The sequence below is a fragment of the Pezoporus flaviventris genome, unplaced genomic scaffold, assembly GCF_033815535.1.
Source record: "Pezoporus flaviventris isolate CSIRO_AGI_PZ_B2104156 unplaced genomic scaffold, CSIRO_AGI_Pfla_v1 ptg000006l, whole genome shotgun sequence".
Taxonomy (NCBI): domain Eukaryota; kingdom Metazoa; phylum Chordata; class Aves; order Psittaciformes; family Psittacidae; genus Pezoporus; species Pezoporus flaviventris.
Window position 1 is genome coordinate 10,141,154 of NW_026892554.1, and position 22,494 is coordinate 10,163,647.

A 22,494-nucleotide genomic window follows, 5' to 3' on the forward strand; every position below is an offset into this window, starting at 1 on the left:
TGACAATCATTAAAACAAACTGCACTGCAGCACACTGCTACTGCACGAATACCTACCAGAGGGCTCAGAGTCAGTCCTACACACACACACCCCTACAGTCTGGAGTCAGAGGTTCAACTGCAGTTCAGCCCTGACAGGTTTTCAGTTTGAAATGTATTAATAAAGGAAGCACAGAAAAACAGGTTTCACACTGCTGCCATTACAGCCTGACAACACTAGAACATTCTAGTACTTACATTAAAGCAGTTAAACCTCTTAAATACTAAGTTGTCTTATTTGGAAGACTGCAACAATTCTCAAACATTCTGGTCCTGCATCTCTCCCAGCTGTCACACAGGCTAATCATGCAAGCACCCTGAAGAGTAATTTTTGTCTGGATAAATCTGCACACAACTGGTAATGCAATACAGATGTAATAGCCAAGATGGTAAAAATGCATGCAAAAATGCCTTTTAATCTGCTAATCATGGTTATGTGTAGGAAACTATTGAAAAGTAACTGTTCAGGCATTTTGTAGGAAAAGGAATTATGAGAAGTCTCTTGAGGAAACCAGATGACAACTGTTCTGGTGATCAGTAAATGAGCAGAGGCAAAAGCATCTTTTTAACTGACAATACTACAATCAGGGGTAACATTTGGTGTTAAAACTGAGGAGTAGGAATTATTCTTCTATTTTCTTGGTATGTTCTAGCCTTTATAACAATAGAAGGGAACTGTCCAATGGAGATCCCCCTCAGCAAACCTCCCCAGAACACTGCTGTTAACACTGCTGGGCTAGTCCTCTGCCTGGGGAGGGCAAAGGGTAGTGACCAAGTGTTACCAGAACAAAGTGAATTACAGCTACTCCAATAGAATGAAACAGGTGAAAGCTTGGTTCTGGACATATTTTTGCTGGGACAGTCTGAGAAGAAAAGCAAGCTGATGAGCCACAGTTACCCAGCAAACCCAGACTGACTGCGCTCAAAAATAGCCAAGTTATTTTCAGTCTTTGCCAAGGTAGGGCTGGTACCAGCCCACTGGAACTGTCAACAGCAGAAGGCTATGAAAAACTGACAAAGTTCCTTGCCTTTCACCAGCTGCTCCGATGGGGCTAATTTATTTTTGCAAGTCAGTTAATTTCTGACAGTGAGGTACCTGATAGGAGATGGATCACATTTGGTTCATTTTAAGCTCCAAAGAACTGAAACATTTGGCAGCCTGGAAAGGCTTTTAAATAATGGTCATAGCCAGTACAACTGGTTTCACTCCAGGCTGTAGGATCAGTCAAAGTCTTCATTAGAGTCAAGCAGCTGCTGCTACTGTATAATCCAATGAGACAAAGCTCCCCTGACATAGGTAATGGGGGCAGCACTGTCTGACAGGCTGCAACACACACTGTTTAGCATCACAGAATTTGTGACATGATCCCGGCTTTTCCTGTCTGCTGAATACTCACACATCCTTTCCTGTTACAGAGACTTAAGCGAAAGAAACTGCATTCTCTTTTTTTCCCCTGCAAACAGGGTTTATGTTGATTTGCAGCAGCATGCACACCTCCTTAATTTCTCCAGTTGTGGAGTTAACCTGGCAGGCTTCACTGTCACATTCAAAGATGACTTGTCATTAATCTCCAGACCACTCAAACCTGGACAGCACAAAACCAGATTAAGCAAGGAGCTGTCTGTGATTTCTGGAGTGTTACAGGATGAAACCAGAATGCTATTCAATGTTGGTTTGTTTGTTTTCCCCAAACGGAGTTACTGTCTCTACCTGCATTTACACCGTCTTCTATGCCATGTTGTGTATATTATGGTTGCAAAATAACACTGCAATAGTCACAAACAGGAAGCTTGCTAAGATAATTAATCCAAGTCTCTCCATCACAGCTGAAGTGAATAAACACTTAGATGCTTATGCTGTATTCCAGCACATGGCAACCATATCCATGTATTCCATATCATACTCAAACCTGACCAACAAAAAGAAAGGCATGATGCAATGCAGCATTTAAAGAGAGCTCTGAAATGAACCAGATGATGCTCATAGCTGCAGCTGATTAATGAGATTAACACTGAATTAGAACAAAACCACAGATTTCTTATCTGTGCTTAATCAAAGCAACTAAATAATTCACAACATTAAAACCAGGTTTTTGTGAATCTAGCCCTGCAAATGTGTATAAGTCATTAGGAGTAAATAATGCCCACGTGTTAGGGACCATACAAAGGAAAATACTATTTCTGTTCCAAGAAGCTGATACTTAACTTGAAAAGCTATGGTGAAACACAGGAAAAACCATTTCAACACTCAGAACTGGGCTGTGGTAGTTGTGCTGAACGTAACACAGTGTAATTTGAACTGCCCTGTTGATTTCTATGGATCTCCTGTACTAAGACACTACTTACCTTGAGTGACAGTATCAGAGAAAATAAAGGTCTACATTTTGATAGGGTCAATGTGTAAACAGAGGAAATTAAGAATGAAAGTGCTTGTTCATGTAGGATGAAGAGGTCAGTTTTCTGAATGAAAGAAGAGGATAATCATGATGTTATCCCCCCCTATCACGTGGAGACCTTAAAACATTTAGCAGTTTTGCTTAAGGAGCCGCCTGGTTCACATTTGTAAGTCACAGACCATAAATCTAATCCGTTTCATGATCCTGATTTTAAACAGGAACAGAAAGGTTTCCCAATTTACAAGCAGGGCATATTGACCCCTCTGCAGCGCCACAGAAATCCATATGGATAATTTTCAAACAGGAAGAGGAAAAAGAGAGAAATGATGTCACTGATGGTTGTACCTGCTGGGAGGTAAGCACAGCATCCAGAGCTTCTTAAGGAGGAAAACAACCTGATACATGGCCTTTCTGATACTGTTAGCAACACCAAGCATAGCAACAATTATTACATACATCCTATTTCTCCTTTTCATCTCTTTCATGGTTGTTTAATTTCTTTTCCACTCCAACAGCACTGAGTGAAGCACTATAGCCATTAACGAGATAGGGCAAAACACTTCTGTTCATGAGATGAGGAAAAGCTGTTTCACTGAGTGGTGTAACCTGACAAATTATTACCATTCACACAGCTTTCAAGGGCTTTCAACAGCTGATGTATTTTTTATTTTTTTTGTGTGTAACTGGAACCTAATCAAAGGGAAGGATCCTACTCCCACAACACCAGGTACCCAGTTCATAGCAGTACGAACAGTACTTCAGTTCATAAATGCACACATTTCAGTGCATGCCTCAGGGGACAGTAAAACATGTAAATAAAAATCAGTAAGGGTGGGAGTCACCTCACTGAATTTTACATGGCTAATACTAAAGATCCCAAACTGATCATTTCTGGTCTCAGACCATGGAGAGAAATTAGCATCTGGAGGTATTCCAGACAGTGCTGAACACATCCACCTTATGTGCCTGTCTGCAAGAAATAAGTGTTTTCTGCAAGTGCCTCACACCCTCTCCCTCCTCCCACCCTCAGTGGCAACGCAGAGAACCTGGAAGACCAAGCAGAATGCCACAACTCAGCTTCAGATGGGTGAGAGAGTGTTGAGAGGAACCTGTTTCACAATTCCATTTCCAAATCTGGGAAACAAACTGGAGTCAGATCCATGGATACTGATGCCTCATGGCTCCGCGGTTCTCATGGTACAAGGAATATCTTGAGGAACAATTTCACAGACATCCGTAGACATGTTAATTCTGTGGCCATAGACTTACCTGATGATTTTATGGACGAACTATAGGCAATCCCATTGTGCTGCTGATTATCACCAATTTCCAGAGTTGTAGTTATTACAGGCTTTGGCTTAAATTCACGTTTAGGCCGACTAGACGCTACATTTATTCTGGAACACAGAGAAGAATGGCAAGAGACTTACCTTGAAGGTAGAAGTAATTTCAGAGCATAAACTCAAGTTCAGTGCTTTGGTGTTTGAAAGGTGGGGAAAAAGCCTGCAACTTTCTGCTGTTTTTGATCTTACGCTTGGGGTAGGGGGTGGGAAGGTTTATTCATTAAAAGCTGCTCAATTCTCATGCAGTATTTGAATTTCAGCAAGTCCCTATTTTATTTAATGCTTTGGTCCTGCTGACAGAGGCATAAAGCTTAACAGCCTGAGTTTGAGGAGTGCTGAGCATCCACAGCTGCCACTGAGTTCAGCAGAAGTTCCAGGAATGAGGTCTCTGGAAAGCTCAACTGTGAATGACATACACAGAAACCCAGCCAGGACAGAGGCCCAGGGACTGCATCTCACACATTGCCTTTTTACTAGAGAAAATGGGAAACAACCACTTGGTCAGCACAACTGTCTCAATACCTCTTTCTGCATGTTCATGTGGCCCAGCTGAGAGCTCCGTGTCCCACTAGCCCCTCCAGCTGGGATGGATGGTGCAGAGTATCTACAGACACAGCTACACTTACGCTAATCCCTATGCTAATACTCAGAGCCACCACATCCACTCTGATACCAGGAATGCCACAAATGGTTATCTTGGCTCCACAACTGTTATGTTAGCCTACACTGTGGTGACACTCAAGTCATTTAGGTCTCTTGCTCACCAAGTGTAACAAGTTGATGACAACAGTATTTTCTCCTCTTCTGTTAGGATGACACCAAGTATCTGGGACTTTCATAAGTGCACTACACCACAGCTATGTTCCTCGCCAGCTGGCTATTTCCTTACTCTGCTGGCAGAATTTTGTTATACCCCTCAATCACACTGAAAATAGGCCAACTCCCCAGCAAAGCCTCCAAAACACATCTCGAAGTATGCAAGTTTAAATAAACTCACAAACAAACGGAGGCTGTCCTGATTAACCTCCACAGATGTGAGAGAGAGATTTTGCACACACTCAAAGCTTTCTGGGCAAGTTCTGCATTATATTAAAGGCTCACAGTGCAACAAGAGGTTGCCAGGTGGCAACGATTTAATACAATGAAGTCCAATAAGGCACAGAACACAGCAAACGTGCATCTGTGAGATGGTGCTACAAGATCTGTTGCTTCAGTGACTTCTCATATTCATGAACCTCAGCTACAAAAGAGGTCCAAAATTCTTGGATGGGTTCAGTCTCACCGGTTTTGCAGCTTGTTCTGCAGATCCTCCAAAATTTCTGTGGATTGTTTATGGTAATCTAGGGCTGCTTCTACGAACACAGCCAACTGGCTAACTTGTTCTACCTGAAATACAGAAAGGAAAATAGCTGTAAGGAACCTGCAGTACATTTAGCTGAAGGATAAACAAACAGACCTAGTATTCTCAGAAGACCATGATACCTTCTGGAGGCTATTGAAAAAGAGCATATGTGATTCTATCAAAGAAATCGCCAGTTGGAAACTGAACAAAACTGAGGTGTAACTTCTAGTTCACTAACTCAGGGCTGGGCCCTTGAGTCATTTCCTTTCACAATGTGCAAATCCCCTCTGCTTTCAACTTCCAAGCCAGCTGTCTGTCAACACCCAAACCTGAAACATTTAAAAGGACATGACCCCTTAGCAGGTGAAAGTGGGGCTTTTCTGATCAGCAATGTTGGAAGAAATTACACTCCGAGAGCTCTTATGACTCAGACCTATTAGTGTTTATTAGCAATGTTTACAAACTATGGCTCTGAAATGATCTGGACTTACCTCACTAGATGGCAGCATTTATAAACCAATAAATGAAACATGATTTATCTACTTGGATTTGAAAAGTATCAGCCAATCATTCAAAAATATGAATGCCGAGGAAAGAGAGAATGTGAAGGAGAAATCAAAATATTTTCAGTTATGAGGTAACAAATAATCTTATTCCCCTCACACAAACTGAAAAGTTCAAGCTGTACTGGGGATGGTGCAGTAACATATTTTTTTGTCCTTGTCTTTTAAGACAACATTAAGAAGACAGAGCCCAGGAAGTCTAACATGTTTCCATTCCATCATATCTCCAGACACTGGATCACAATAAGATATCCAAGTAAAATGCCTGCAAATGTTTTATGGACCCATGGCAATTCTGTGTTAATTCTGCCAGGACTCCGAGAGCCAAACACTGTCACATAGCATCCAGAAATGAAATGCACAGAACCAAATCAACAGCTGATATAATTCCATCACAGTCAGAAGAGAGTAATGTAAACCAGCTGAGGACGATGCACAAAGCGCCTGGGGTCTGGATGGGGTGGTCAGAGAAAACGGACAGACAAGGACTGTCCAAAGAAGATACTAAAAGCCAGGAGGGACATGGAGAAGACAGAAGAAAGAGACACTGGGAAGGAGCCAGAGAAACCTGAGGGACTAAACGCCACTTCACAAGAGGAGCCTGGGACTGGCTGAGTGGGAAAGGCAGGAAGATGGATCTGATAAGAAGTGTATGCAACAGTGTCTTCATGGGAGGTCTGGAACTAGCTCTGCAAAAACCTGAGAAAGAGATGTGGATCAGGACTGAGCCTGGGAAAGGCACCTGGCAAGGTGGCTGGGAACCAGAGCTCAGAGCACAGACACTGCAGGGCAAAGAGACAAAGAAAGGGAGACGTGGAGAACTGGCAAGGATAGGAAGGAAGCAGTTAAGATCTCTGCAGACCCAGTTAGACAAACTGGGGTTAGGCAGCAAGGCTGTAATGAGAAGAATGAGGACAAACAGACCAGGTCAGCATGGAATACAGACGGGTAGGAGCACAGAGTTTTTTTCAAAGGGACACAACAGAAAGTGAGTATGGGGAAAACACCAAAGGGACATCCAGTTCATCCCCCCCAAATGGTACAATTAGTTATACTAGAAAGTATAACTCATCTGTCCAGTGACCCAACTAAACCATTTTAATCCATACACTGGTTTATCCTCAGTTTGGTGCTCAGTTTGCATTTGCCTAATGATAAACTCTCTCTGAAACATTTCTCAGCTGCTTATGCAAGCCAGAATTATAAATCACTGCAACCAGGCAACTGATGGAGGCCTAGAGTGGAACAGTGTGCTGCCCTCATGTAACTTGCAATGGTAGAAGATTCAAACTGTTCTAGAACCCGCTGTTAGAAACATGTTCCACCCACTAACGGCTCCAGAGCTACAGGCCAGTTTATAACTGGCCATGACACAGTTGCACATAGAGGGAGAAGTTGCTTGCAGTTAAATATTCCCACTAATGGCTCCCCCTTGTTGCAGTTTGCTCACAGAAAACAGCACAACTTAGTTTGTTTTCTGTGATACTGCACATACAGGGGAAGGGAAAACCATGGAATAGGCCCAAACAGGTCCAGTTCTCTTTGATTCTTTGATCACAGTTCTCTGATTACACAGGAGAAACCATATCCTGCTATTCCTCCGTGTGTGGAGAGGAGAGAGGATTACCAGGAACGACCACAGCCACTCCTTAGAAAATCTCATGATGGACTTGGACTCTGAGCCAAAGTCCAGGCACCTGAGCCCACACCACAGATCAACTCCATGGAGTAATTTTCTGAGCCAAATAGTAATGATAATGATTTTCACAAGTGAAATATTTCAGACACTTCAGATCAGCAGCAAAGTTTTGACTGTAAGTGAGCTGCAGCTCAGAAAGTGCAGGGTACATAGCCTTGCTCATAGTTTCAGCAGCAGGTCTATGACTACGTTAATTTCCCAACCTTCTCCCTCCCATGATCAAACTGTGTTCTACTCTCAGACAGTTCATTGCTCATGGATTATAAAACTACTTAAGGCCTCTGTGACAACCTTTTCTGAGCCATTACATCTCCAGGAGAAATTCCCGAGTTCTTGAGTTCTCCCATTTACTGCTGTGCATTATGTTCTTTCTGACAGAGATTAAAAGAGCAAAGAGGCACACTTTCTGCTTTCAGACCTTACCTCGTATGAAGGATGGGACAGGCTTTATCCAATCCCACACACATTGCCCTGCTGGATGTACTGCAGCAAACAAAAATGCAGGACAGACTTACATCATTTTCTAAGAAATTGAACATGCTTCTTTCAGCCAGTTCCTTTGACTCTTCAAACTTTTCTACTGCTTGCTTAACTTCTTCATCTGGTATCTTTCCAAAACGCTTCTTTTTATAATCGTAATCCAAACGGCGTCCTTCTAGTTTCTTCAAGTGATGCTAAGTAAGACAGAAAATTTTGAAAAGTTCCAAATGGGACAAGTCCAAACAAACACATTATTTAAGGAAATTTCAGTTATGAATGCAAATATATACAGCATTGAAGATATACTATCCTTGCATATCTCAGAGATTACAGTCCATCCCTTTGATCTAAGGCTGCCTCAGGTAAGTCTAGGACTGTGTCTATAAATGAAATTTTCAATAACCATCTGTCTGTGAACACTTGGGGAATTGGCTATCTTGATTTGCTGAACTTGGGCATCCAACTCATGGACTTCTCTAAATGTGCAACGCCTCAGATTCTCTAAATGAGAAGCAGGATCCAATCTAAATATGTGTGTGGCCCCATATGCTTCATTTAATTCAATTCTGCCTCTTGGATTACTTGCAATACAACAGCTAAAAGTTAAAGGGTTATTTTCCTCTCTAATTCCATAGGCAGTACTACAACAAATCTTCTATTCCTTTGTTAGGTGCCAATCTGACACTTCTATCTGATGTAACTAGACAAGCTTTTCTGTTGCCAAAAATCATTTTGCTGGCAGTCTTACAGAATGGACTCAAAGTGACGATACAAAACACTCATTAAAGCTAACATCGACCCATTTCTTTCATCGGTTCAGAAGAACTACAACTGAAAACAGTTATGTGTCATAGGAGACAGCTAGAGATATCAAGACATTGTTAGTATCTTTTTTGCTATGCTTTCCACAGCCATTTATCTGTAAACAAAAAAATAACTTTAATTTCTGCATTTCATCAGGGTTTTCACTTGCTTATTACCCAAGTCTATTGGAATCAACAAACTCAGGCAAAGACTGCCTGGTTTTCTTTGAATTGGCACATTGTAAACAAACGCACTGAAAAACTGAACTCTAAAGGTTAAAAATGTGTTCCTCAGCTTTATGTATTTTTCCTATAGTGGCATATGGCACTTCATCATTTTATGGCATTTTTCAGATCATTCTGTGATTGCCCTGAATAGCCATTTTCAATAGCTCTATTCATCCTCTGTCATAAACAGCTTTAGGCTGACAGAGGTGGCAAGACAGGATAATCAGCTGCAGTAAATCACAGCCCACTCATGTTCATAAGAATCACAACCCACTCACGTGCTCATAAAAATTAATAAAAATGTTTAAAATATAATAGCATAAAAATAAAGAACATCATTTTCTCCACTATCCTCCTTGTACTGAACGTACAAGCAATACAGCAAATTGAGTAAGTTAGATACCTAGGAAATAGCCAGGCATTGCTTTAAAGCAGATTTCATCACTGTTTTGCTAAAGAGACAAACTTAAATGCACTGAAATTTATTCACCTTATTGCTTTCAAGAAAAATATCTCAGGGAACTAGAGTCTGACTGACTCTGATTATTGATAAGTCAATACCAAGCTTTACCTTGGAAAACTTACCCCAATTTCTTTTAAATCTTTGTCTTGCAGTAACTGTAGAGGATCAATAAAATTTTGTTTGACATTAATATCAAGTGAGTCCTTCACCTCTGCCATTTGCTTCATGCTCTCACCAGCATCCAGCAGAGCAAGGCCTATGGCAAAGAATATGCTACTTACATCTCAATACATGTAAAACCAGAAAATGTGTCTTATGAAACAGTTATTTCAAATAGGTATCTTTGTATCTGCTGTGGGCCCTTGAAGAGAAAAAAAAAGTAATGCAAGCTATGTACCTGCTTCACTTGCATTGTCCCCGTGCTTGTCCCCTGCAGAAAACTAGGACTGAAGAATTTCCCTTCCAAAGTAACTTTTTTCCCCTCCCCAAAGGGCATCAGCAAAAAAAAGTAATACTATTTTCCCTACTGTATTTGCATAGGTTGCAAACCTCCTCCACTTTGAGAACTGCAAACCAAGCTGATTAATTTGTACAACTTTATAGTGATATTATTAAATACACAAAAAGCTTACTCAAGTTTTTAAGCACAAAAATCCTGTTTCACAGCTTCCTACCACACAGCATGCATTTTTTCCAAACCTCCTTTTGGCAAAAATCATTGGTGCTTCTTTAAAACCACCTATTTAACATATCTGTATACCTTATTAAGCATGTGAGCATCAGCAGGCAGGAGAGTGTTTGAAATGTTCTTTCCACTTTCCTAGTTTGATTTAGTATCCCCACTGCATTTGCAAAATGCACAAATGCATCCAGCTTACAGATGACTTGTGCCACTTCACTCTTCGTGAGAATAAGTGAGTCTTTGGCTTTCAGCAGCACCTTTCCCTATGAAGCACCTACTTGTATTCAAGTGCAAGGTCCACACTCCTACATAGCTGTTACTATTTCAAGGCAACCACTGTGTGTAAAACTGCAGATATAAAAAACAGCACATAACAAAGCCAGCCAGTTTTGTATTGGCTTCTGCATGTAGTCCCAGCCCATAACACTCTCTTTGAGGCCTGTACCTCTCTTTTCCACCAAACCAGAATTCTCCTTTCCTCATGTCTTTCTCCTCGATTCTCTCTTAAACCCAGCCATATCAAAAAGCAGCCACTTAGTAGTTCTCTGACAATTCTTCAAACTCATTCCAGTCAAGCCCACACACTGCATGCTCAGCAAGCAAGGCCTCTATCAAGATTTTGGCTGTGAAGTGCCAGCATAGCTTGAGAATTGCAGCATGGCCAAGCTAGAGTGCATTTTCATGAAAGCAAGAAAATACGTTTTTAAGATGCACTACTCCAAAGCACAGAATCATTTTTAGTTAAAGGTTAAAAGAAATATAGTACATCTAAGAATCATCTTGAATTATTTAGGTATGGCAACTTAGAAACTAAAAAGGTCATGGTAATAATATGAATCATCAGACAGCATCAGTAATAGTGTTATGAAATCCACCAGCAAAAGAGGGGGACAAATATGCAGCAGCGTTTTGTTAATTATATCAATCACCCCCTGATCACAGTACTTAACTTTCCCTCTTACCTGTAATAGCTATTTACATAGGTTATGTCACTGAGTAATATTCTGCAAAGAACTTCATGCTGAAATATTCACAGAGGAGATACACAAACTCACCAAACATAGAATCATCGCCAAGCTCTCTGCCATACCGTATCATGCAGTCTCCTAGGAGTCCCTCTGTCTGGGGATAGCCTGTAGTTTTAACTTGTCCTCTGATCTTTGACATAGTGTTCAGCATTCCCAGCTTGGCTCTGTATGCTAAGAAAGACATAAAAAAAAACCAAACAAACCAAAAACAGTTATAAAATCAATTTTAAACTAATGTATTTAAAGCAATAAATCATTTAACTAGCAAAGGTGAAAATTAATTTATTGTTATCTTGCATGTATCAGGACAAAACCACGCATTTGTTCTTGAAGAGTTTTTCCAATCTACTCCTTACTATGGTCACTCAACAGCCTCTTCAACACAGTAGCAGACATGGGCTGGGCATTCCTGTGGACCACAGTGACTAGCTTCATCTTGAACATGCCGTCTGGACATTGGTAAAGGACTGAAGCCTACCATCCATATGAAAATACAACCCGTTAAACTTCTTCAGGGGTGTGCATCTCCAAAGGTACCCCCAAGAGATGGCTATCTCCAAAATCACTGGTGTGGATGACTAACAGATAGTTTGGAGAGCAAATCAAGGTCATAACAGATAAACTTTGTGACTGACTGCAAATGGAAATGTGCCACATTTCTTGTTTCTTAAAACAAGATTTGATAAACCTCTGTTAACTGATGATCCAAAATCCACTGAGACCTAGCAGTGTCCAGAAAATCCAAAACCTCATTTGAATACCTGGCAAGCATGTAACAGCCCTCTTCCCCATGGTAGTATAGCCCCCAGTGCCTCCAACGGCAGCAGCCTATGAGTTAAATTCACAACAGCAGTTTTATGTCTCTGCTAAAATATGTTGGCATTCTCTTTGCTTTAGGAATCTATATCCCACTGCTGGAAATCCAGCACAAATATGAACACACGGGTGTACCCCAGGCCCAAGCTGTCCACAACATGTCATGCATGCACAACCTACACACGCACGGTATGCTGCAAGTTGAATGTATCCCAGATCAACCTTACCACCTATAAATGTCGTAACTTCATTGCACACGCAGGTAAAGCTCTCTATGACACCCAAAAACCTCACAATGATGACCTAATTAGCTTCTATTTACCTACGATTAATTTCCAAGTAAGAAGACAATGTTCAGAGAAATCTAACAGCTATTGTTCCTATCCTACCTGGATTTGGCTGAAGATACTCTGTGGATTTGGACAGAAGTTCTGTTACAGCTTTATTTGTAACATCAATTTTCTGAAAAAGGAAAGTAACACAGTTAGCAAAAAGCAAATTGATTACTAGAAAGTTTACAATTTTAGTAGACATAATATACTATTCTAGCTGATACTGAAACTTTATTTAAAATAGAGCAAATATTGTAGTTTATAATAGCCATGTCATAGTCAAGACATGATTTTACCAAAAAAAACATTAACTGGCAGGCAGAACTGCAAAGGCAAGATTTACATCAGAATGTGGACTTGCCTTTCTAGTCCATCAGTCTTGACTACTGCTTACACACTCTTAAACTCTGATTTTCCTGCCAGCCCAACAGTTGTTACCAAGACTGCTTTTCTCCACAGGTGAAAAAGAGTGAACATATCCCTCACGATTTGGGGTCAGGACCATTCAAAGCAGTAGTTCACACTATTCTCACATTAATAGTTTCTAAAATGCAATAAAAATCACATTTCTGGTTTGTTTCCCTTTTTCTCCCTGAAGGCCTACACGATTTTTCTCCCCTTATAATGCAGAGAAAGGAAACAATTATTCTGTAGCTGAAGAAAATGAAATGTAGAAACCTGCTTAGATCATACATTCAGAAGTGCATATTGGAGAAAAAAAACAAAACCCAAACCCAAACAAAACACACAAGACTTTTTCCTCAATCTACCAATAATAAAAGCTGTAACCTAGGTCTATGAAGAGCATTAAAAAATACACAGAAAGGACAATCAAAAGAAAAAGCCCATAAAAGCTGAAAAAGCAGAAATGAGCAATAATGTTTATTTTGCAACACAATTAGTAAGTGGATAGCAAACATCTCAATTTCCACAAGTCATGTAAGTTTCTGAACATGGATTTAAACTAAGAAATCTAATTCTGTATCAAGAGAAAATGTGACTCTGAGAATAGATTTTTATCATGAATAGTATCAGATGGGAAGGCTTCGTGATATTTAAAGACTCACTAAACACTGAAGACTTCTCTCTCTCCGATCTCCCACGCAAAGAAGAGAGGTCCCTCCCGATGCTCTGCACCATTTCTGAAGGAGTTTCTCTTCACTGTCAAGAGATGCAGTGGAACCTGCTTCCTCTGCTCAATCAGCCCTTGTGGGTGCCTCTTCTCCCCGCAGCTGAGTTGACAAGGCTCGAGAACAAATCTGCACTTACACGTTTCTGTTTGGAAGCCTGTGGTGGGGTTTCCCTTCCAGGTAAATCTACAATACCACTCTATCACTTGATATGTTTTTGATTCTGCAATAGTTTATTATTAAAAAACAAAGTTACTTCCTTACCCTTTCCATCTCTTGAAATTCTTCATCTAACTTTGTTCCTTCTGCTCCACTTATTTTTTCACTGAACAACTGTAAAAAGATAAATTTAACAAAAAAAAAAAAAAATTGCATGATTACTTAACTGCAGAATAAATATCTCTAAATCACAGAATTTACTCCAGATTAGAACATATGCAGCAATCATCTGAGGCAACAGCACAAGAGTTACCTTAGTCTTAGAAGTGAAGCACTCATTTCAAGAGAGACAGAGATACCTGATAGGAATTCACAACAGGCAAGCAAAAAATGATTTCTCAGGCTTAAAAGGTTTGTACTGTAAAGGCATGACCTTCACTGCAGACTTCAGTCATATGGACAGGAGTCTGACTGCAGGTAAATCCAGAGTATTCCTTTCAGGTATGTCCCTCCAGCTCTGTATTTCTGAGTACCTTCTGGCTGCATACGCCATTGAGTTCAGGGATACAACTCCCATTCCTGCAGCTGGGAGTTGTGTGCGGTTCTGTACAAGGAATAGAACTGTGAAAAATGCTGCACGGTGACCCACCTGAGTGACTGAGCATCTTTATGATGCTGAAAACAAAAATGCCATGCATTCTTCAAAACCTCAAAGCACCAGGTTTAAACAGAGGGTTTCAGCAAACCATCCTAAAATGGCTGAAATGTTATTCAGCTTTTGTGTAACAGCTCCAGGCTGTCAGACCTTAGCTTGGTCCTCACTGAGTAAATCATGGCTGGGAATAAACACTCAAGCAGAACTCAGCTATTTGCTTCTTGCAGTGCACAGTACCTGCACTGCAACAGCACAAAGAGAGCCAGATCCTCACCCAGCATGAAGCAGCCTCTGAAAGCATCATTCCACTGCGGCAGAAGTGGTTTCACACACATTTAGCAAACATTAAATTCCTAGTATAATTCCTACAGAAATAGTATGAATTTTTCATTTTAATTGACTTTTATCACTTAATCTATCACAAGATAATGTAAAATTCCAGGCCTAGCTCACTGACTTCTGGTACTTCCCAAACCTGTCCCGACAAAGCATTTTATTGCTTCTCAGCACCTTCTAAAAGGGGATTCATCTCACTGAGCTAAAAGGGCCTGGGAGACTTGCATAACCTGAAAATGGGCCACGGCTCCTTGCAGTGCAATGCTTCCCTCTTCTCAGTCACAGCCTGCACCACGCAGGTGTGGAGGGAGCACACTATCCTGCCAAAAAAACAGTGATGAGCTGATGAAAGCAGAGCCGGGAGCTCAGTGGCAGCTGACCTTGCATCAATTGCATCAATACCACTGCTACCACACAGCAAAAGAACAGACCTGCTTCAGGGAAAGCATGAGTTCAAAGAGAACCATCCTGCTAATTATTTCTATCGGCTTTATGGTAGGATTTGCAATCTTTATGCTTAATGTGCCAAGCAGCCCACAAACTTGTCAAGATTATTTCTCTTCCAGAGCACTGACAGAACAAGCACAAAAGCAGATAAAACAGAGATGGAGAAGCTCAAGTACCAGTGAGCTCCTGTGGGTCATCACCTTGCTGCTCTAACACATCACAGCAGAAAAGCAACCTGGGAGACACTGCCCAAGCACATCTGAGGGGTCCTTTAGCACAGATGGACGAAGGTACATGAAAAGCTGCCTATCAGAAATCATGCAGCTTCTTTTTACACTGGCAGCTAACGTCTCCTTCCTGTGCAACGTTAATTCCTAAAATAATCAATGCCATTTTCCACAGTCTCACATGTGTTTTCTTTCTCCAGCAGGCAATGAACAGATCTGTGGTTTCCTGAAACCTCTCATGGTGATCCCTTTTCAAGGCTGAGTGCAGCAGGGGAATTGTCCTTCTCAGGCTGAAGTTGCAAAATTCACATTCAGTAGCAACTCATTACGCATAATCCATTTATATGTTGGCGAAGTATAAATGAAATGAAGTAACATGATTGCTCAACTGTGAAAACATAATTGATAATAAATCACTGCACCAAATGACTAAAATAACGAAATGTCCCACACTTAGAAAGAATAGATCTGAATGTTATAACGAGAAACACAAGTGGGTGAGTAGAAAGTTCACACACTAACAGTAATGCCAGAGAGGAAAAAACCTCCACTAACTCACTGGAAGGCTGAAGATACACTTAAAAAATACAGTTTCTCATCAGATACCCTGTAAGTTGATATGCTTTCAGTAAATATCATTTGGCACACACTATTTATGCATTAGCATCCCTTAGCTCTCCCTGGCTTACTGATGGCCATACATGGTCATACACACCTCCCTTGAGTAACAGCCTAAACCTGAGGCTTACTCTGGTGTTGCCATTGGTTTTGCCAGGATTGCAGCTGCTAATCCAGGCATTTGCACTTGGCTGGTGCACTCCCAATGCCAACAGACTGGGCTGCAGCCTGCTCAGCCTCTCTGCATATCTGCTCCAACACTGCCACCCATGTTTAGCTTCGGTTTCTCTTCTGAAATGTTGCCACACTCTTCACTGTGTTTGGAATGGGTAAAATGTGATCCTACTCAGAGGGAGAAACTGTTTGCAGCAACACTGAGTCACTCCTTGCAAGGGGATCACTGGACTCCCTGAAGCAGAAGGGAGTAAGAAAAGCATCTAATGTACATACAGAAGGTCACAGACAACCCAGACTTCTACACATCAGCTTTCAGAGAGAGAGATTCTGCACCTACCATTTGCAGACAATAGTGGAGAAAGTTAATTAACTTGGATGACAGCACAGAGTACACTCCCTGACAGCCTGGAAGACACCAGCTTGGGGAGCACAGCTGATACACCGGATGGTGGGGCCGCACCTCAGAAGGGCCTTGACAGGCTGGGGAAAAAAATGGGCTGACAGGAACTTCATAAAGCTCAAACACAAATGCACCTGCAGTGGAATATCCCTATGCAATAGTAAAGGCTGGAGGCCAACTGGCTACAAAACAGCTCTGCAGAGTAACACCTGACTCCAATTCCAATTCCATATTTACAGTGACATATGGATGCAACTCCATAGAGCCGGCCACAGGATCTGCAGACACCGTTTCATACAGAAAACCTAACACACACCCACACCTAGGAGCAGAACCAGTGACCATAACCAAAAGTTTGTTCACATGCTTCCCTGGTTCTGTGCAAACCGTATCCTGGGCTGCATTGAAAGAAGCGTGACCAGAAGGTCAAGGGAGGGGATCCTGCCCCACTAACTCTGCTCTCGTGAGACCTCACTTGGAGTACTGTGTGTAGTTCTGGAGTCCTCAACATAAGAGGGACAATGAGCTGTTGGAGCAAGTCTAAAGGAGCGCCACAGGGATGATCAGGGGACTGGAGCACCTCCTGTATGAAGATGGACTGAGAAAATTGGGGCTGTTCAGCCTGGAGAAGAGAAGGCTGCATGGAGACCTCATAGCAGCCTTCCAGTATCTGAAGGGGGCCTATAGGGATGCTGGGGAGGGACTCTTCATCAGGGACTGGAGCAGTAGGACAAGCGATAATGGGTTTTAACAGGGGAAACTCAGGTTAGATAATAAGGAAGTTCTTTACTGTGAGGGTGGTGAGGCGCTGGAACAGGTTGCCCAAGGAAGTGGTAAATGCTTCATCCTTGGCAGTGTTCACAGCCAGGCTGGACAGAGCCTTGGGCAACACGGCCTACTGTGAAGTGTCCCTGCCTACGGCAGGGGGTTGGAACTAGATGACCTTAAGGTCCCTTCTAACCCAAACCATTCCCTGATTCTATGAAACATTAATGACACTGCAATTTCTAGCCCAAGGAGACACTTCTTCAATGACATTTACTCTGAGCTCTAATTTCCTTTGAAAGAGGAGACTACCTCCTGGCTCAGAGATACCGTAAAGTACGATTCCTTAGAGTTTATAGGCTGACTATGCTCCTGACAGTAAAAGCTGGTATAAAGTTCTAATGGCTGTCATTAAGTTTTACACTACTAGAGCTTATTTCATGTTGGTATAATCAGGATCAGCTTTACTATTCCCAAATTTAGGAACACAAAAGCTTTTGTTCTGATCATACTGAATTTAGGAGTTGTAAAACTAGCATCATCACTCTCAATAAAAGTCATAGGATACCCAATTAATTATTGAAAATGGATGCACAAAGGAAACAGCTGCTGAGGTTTAGATCTCTATTTGACTGTTTGCTGAGCATCATTTACATGCATTAGATTAAGCTGCTAAATGCTTTGAACTTTAACAGCAGCGTGGCTAACTGTGGGGTTGTGTACTTAGGTGGCAATATCAGTTTTTACACGTCAGCTAAGCGAATGCAAAATTGCTACCATCACACAAGACATATACTCCAAGGGAGCTTGGAATTGCTTGTACAGGAAGAATCCTTTATCTCCAAATTCAGAAGCTGGGTTCAGGACCTTTTCACTAGATAGGGCCAGAGCCAGAATTTGGGGCACTGAAAAAAATCCAGTTCCTACCATGGTGGCCACCACTACCTTACTAATCCACTGCCAGGTTGGAAGCTAAAGCCATTAATTAGTCATACTTCTGGTGGAGCTAATGGGGTTTCCTCATTACCAAAATCTGCACCAAGAGAATAGCTGTGAAATGAGAAAGATTTCTTCATCTCACATGTCTGTGCAACTCCTTCCATCACACTTAGAGTGTGTTAGACTTACTGGGCTGAAAAAATAATCCTTAAACATGCAAACACTTTTAAATCAGGCATTGTATTATCAGCTCTCATTTGTAGCTATATACAATAAATTACCTTTTATTGCAAGACTGGCTTGCTCTAGACACTAGAACTTTTTGCCTAGGTAAACACGACAGTTTGTACACAAACACTCCTTGCTTGTAACTACTTCCTAGAGCCTACTGTTCTTTTTAATACTGAAAAACTAAATATGCTGTTATGTAAATATGAAAACATTGATATTATGTATTATAGACAATCTAAAAGTCTCTGGTGGGCTTATACGGAATCTTCTAGGAAGACAAATCAGGGAAAAACAAACAAACAAACAAATAGGTTTTGGAAGAAACCCCTCCAGATACGGTGATTTCTATTCAAACTGTGTATATCCAACTACTGTTCGACATGCAAACTGCAATTTTGTTATATGGTGTAAAAGACTCAGTATTTACCTGCTGAGGAATTTACGTTCCTATAAATTCTCTGAGAAAACACTTTTTCTATTAACCTAATACTGAGATTTTGTTCTCCCATGAGTTCTTTGTTACTCTAATTTCTTTCAGATAATGTTGTTTTCTTTTAATTTGCTCTGTCGTAACGAAGCATGAACGCAGCACATGAACTGTCTACAGTTTCATCTAAAATTTACAGCTCTCCAAAACTCTAAAATATAAAAGCCTCAAGCTTTCATGTAATTTTCCAGTACTTTTATTCTAAGTATGGTATGATTTATCCTTCTTATTGCACAGGAAAAGTACATTGCTCCATACTCATATGGATTATTAAAAAAAAAAAGCTTGAGGAAAATGCTTTTACTAAATGTTTTGTACAACATATCCACTAAATTACAGTGCTTTTTCATATTTCACTAAAGAAGGTTACTGAACATGAGGGACTGCCAAAAATATCCCAGATCAACAGAGAGCTGATAAAACTCTCAAAACAATTACCCTATTTTTTTTTTTAATATATCCTCTGGGTATTTTATAACACAAGTCAATAGGATTTTTGCCAGCCAATACTTGCACACATGCTCTGACCTTCTGTTTCACTTGTTTTGCCTTTCCCTTGCAACAGTCATTAACTAGGATTGAACCATCACAGGGTTTTTGTTGGTTTTCAGCTACTGTTGAAACAAGCGGAGCTGAAGAAGTCCTTAACTGGCTGGGAAATACTCTCTTGCACATAACTGACCAAGAAATCCTCATATGCTGTTTAATGACTGAATGAAAGGTATTATATTCTATTAAAGACTTAAGAGCTTTTAATGACTCTACACCAAGTAACAGCATTAACTTTGTTCTGAAGGAGTATCTGCTGAAATTATCTGTTGAAATTTTAATAGGATGGAAAATTACAACATTTGTCATAAATATGCACACTGTCAAGGCCATGAGGCAAACCCTAGATTTTAGAAAACTATGAAAATACTTTGGATTTATGTCCCTCTCTCTAAAAAGGAAGTAAGCAATCAACTGGGAAAACTAATAGATTCATCCCAAATTTAACACATAGCAAGCCAGGAAATAATATAACTATATGGCTACATTTCCCACAGAAACATGTAACTGGGCCAAGCCGCACAAATACATTAAGATATATCTTTAAATACAGTACTTGGTACAAAATACTACATTCCAGTATGGTTAACACATAATAGTTACGCTTCTCTTAATAAATCATTAAAAATTCCAGCTATTGCCCTGCAGCCATGTAATTGTTTCGTTTGGTGTTAAAATTATTATGCATAGAGGATTTAATGCAATGTGACAATACTAATAGCTTTCTGCAGAATCTTATTAAAGCCTATCATAAACAATGGAAAGAATAAGGTGGCTGGCAAGATGTCTTCTGGCTAAAGCAGAATTTCCTTCCAGTGCTCAACCTCCTGAGAGGAGAGAAAGGTTTTCTGTTTTGTCCTTTTCCAGAATGCTCCATCAGATTTAGAGAACCAAGACGCCAGCCTGATCAAAAGTAGCTTTACTTCAAATATCTGCAATTCCCTGTTTAGTGCTTCTACATTCTACTACAATGCTATGCATATTACCTCTTTTTTCCTTTTTCCTGACTGCTATACTTCATATAGATTGCTAATTCCCACACTCAAGAAAAAAGTTACTACTAGTTCATGTAGCACAGACTACCAAGAACTTAAATCTACAGTATAGCTTACTCAATGTCTTTCACCTTAGCACATTTTTAATAACATAAAGGAGTACATACTGGCGAAGCCATTGGCACAAAGTTTGCCACTGTGATTAAAAAAAAATATTCTTGAAAGAAAGAATATTCTGCATTATTGACCGTCCAAAAGGAAGGGGCAGCTTATACATACCCTTGCGACTGACTTCTAGAGATCTACTGAAGGTCTGAGCGCTCAGAAGGAAAAGTGCCTCTCACTGAGAAACTAAACTAAGATGCACATTTTCAAACGTGCAGATCTAAACAAAGACTAAAGAAACACAGCACTTGGTCCTCAGAACAGCTGCAGAGGATGCCGAAACCAATCGGGTATGAGAATAGCAGAATCCTCAGGTCTCTCTTCCCGCACTAAGAATGCCCCATGAAGGGGCCCAGGGCCATGCAGAGACAAAGACATCAGAGCTAGTACAAGTGGAAAATCATCTGCAAATCAAAATGGGTAATATATACCTAAAAATAGATTTTTCTCAAACTCTGTGAAAAAAAATACAACGGCGACGGAAAAAAGTCAAATTATAAACATGTGCCAGTACTTGAAGCTGTTCTTATAATTATAGTGACACAACTCATACCATCCTAATGCTCTGGAGAAAATCCAAGCCTTCAATTTTAGAGGTTAAACACTAAATGATGGCAAGAACTCTTTGGTTGCCTCAGTACATTGTGTTTTCAAAGAAAACTAAAATATCCTTGCTCTGATGTACTTGAAAGAAAAAAAAGGTTTATTCTGCCCCACAAAATAAATACAGGGTCTACTACAAAGTTGGTTTCAGTCTTGTAAATATGGAACACTCTGGCTTACTTCCAGCAAACTGTTTAAGTTCATACTTCAGTAGGTGCTTAAATGCTTTGCTGGATCAAGACCTCGCAGTATCAAGCTCAAAGGGTCATCACCTTTACACGGGATATTTTATAACTCTTTCTTCTACTAAACATTCAGCTAGCAGTAGCATGGATTTCACCAAAGCACTTGGGGAAACAGTGAAAAAGATTTCTGACAGCAGAGACAACTGGGGGCTTTGAAAATTAAAAAAAAAAAAAAATGAAGCAGCTTTATTGGGTCCTACTGGTATTTAACCAAAATTATGGAGTGCAAGGAGCTACTCCTTAAAAATCAAATACTTGTTATTGCTCTCATGGCTACGTGAGCACTATAAAATACCTCTGAATTCAACACCACTTGTACATAGGTATTTAAGAAATGAAGCTTTCTCTTTTGCTCACAGTGTATGCCTAATGATAAAATGTAATACCATATTTTGGAATTTATGCGAGACATTAAAACTGATTAAAAATTATAATCATATTGCAGATACAAAAACCAAAGTGCATTCTGGTAGTACCTGTGGCAAAGTACATTTTTATAGAGATGCAGGGAAACAAAGAAGTGTTGCATACAATTGGATAAGTTTCTTGTAATTCATTACTCATCACAAACAGCTGAACCACAACTCCAGAACACTACATCCATGGCAATAGGAATTCACATCCTCGTGTTTCATATCTCTATTCCCAGATATTTAAAGTAGAAATATAAAGTATGAACACAGTAGGATGTGACTGTACTACAAAGACAGCTCATTACTATGCTCACACTACCTTGAATAAAGAAAGGGCATGCCCTACATCTAAACTTCCTTCAGGGATTTCTGATAGGCCCAACAGCAAATCTTGTCCCAGCAGCCAACAGAAATCAAGATATCAAAGACTTCTGTTTTTTACAAATATGAAGGACTTTAAATGTATGTAGAAATGTGTTACATTTAAGGATACATTAAGATACATAAGATATTTATTAAATGTTTTCTGATTTTTAAAAGCATTCATACAACTTAAAACCATGAAAAATAAAAACTGCGCCCCATTTCATTTTCAGAGCCCAGACTTATGTAGGAAATTCCATTTGTATAACAAAAAAAAACAAAACTCCAGGCCATCTAAAGGACACCAGGAAGCTCAAGGGCCTGTTTCCCAAGAAGCAGAACATACTTTTTTTTGCCAATAGATCTCTAAATTATAC

At 40.3% G+C, this 22,494-nt stretch overlaps 1 protein-coding gene across 1 annotated transcript in view; it reads right to left on the reverse strand.

Moving 5' to 3' along the window:
- SH3GL3 (SH3 domain containing GRB2 like 3, endophilin A3) overlaps positions 1–22,494 on the reverse strand; it is a 49,692-nt gene that overhangs the window by 1,206 nt on the left and 25,992 nt on the right. The window contains exons 2-8 of the mRNA XM_061446840.1: positions 13,608–13,676; positions 12,271–12,343; positions 11,093–11,236; positions 9,478–9,611; positions 7,897–8,055; positions 5,060–5,163; positions 3,704–3,831 (exon numbers count right to left, since the gene is read on the reverse strand). Of these exons, the coding sequence (XP_061302824.1) occupies positions 3,704–3,831; positions 5,060–5,163; positions 7,897–8,055; positions 9,478–9,611; positions 11,093–11,236; positions 12,271–12,343; positions 13,608–13,676 (811 nt within the window). The remainder of the gene's footprint in view (positions 1–3,703; positions 3,832–5,059; positions 5,164–7,896; positions 8,056–9,477; positions 9,612–11,092; positions 11,237–12,270; positions 12,344–13,607; positions 13,677–22,494) is intronic.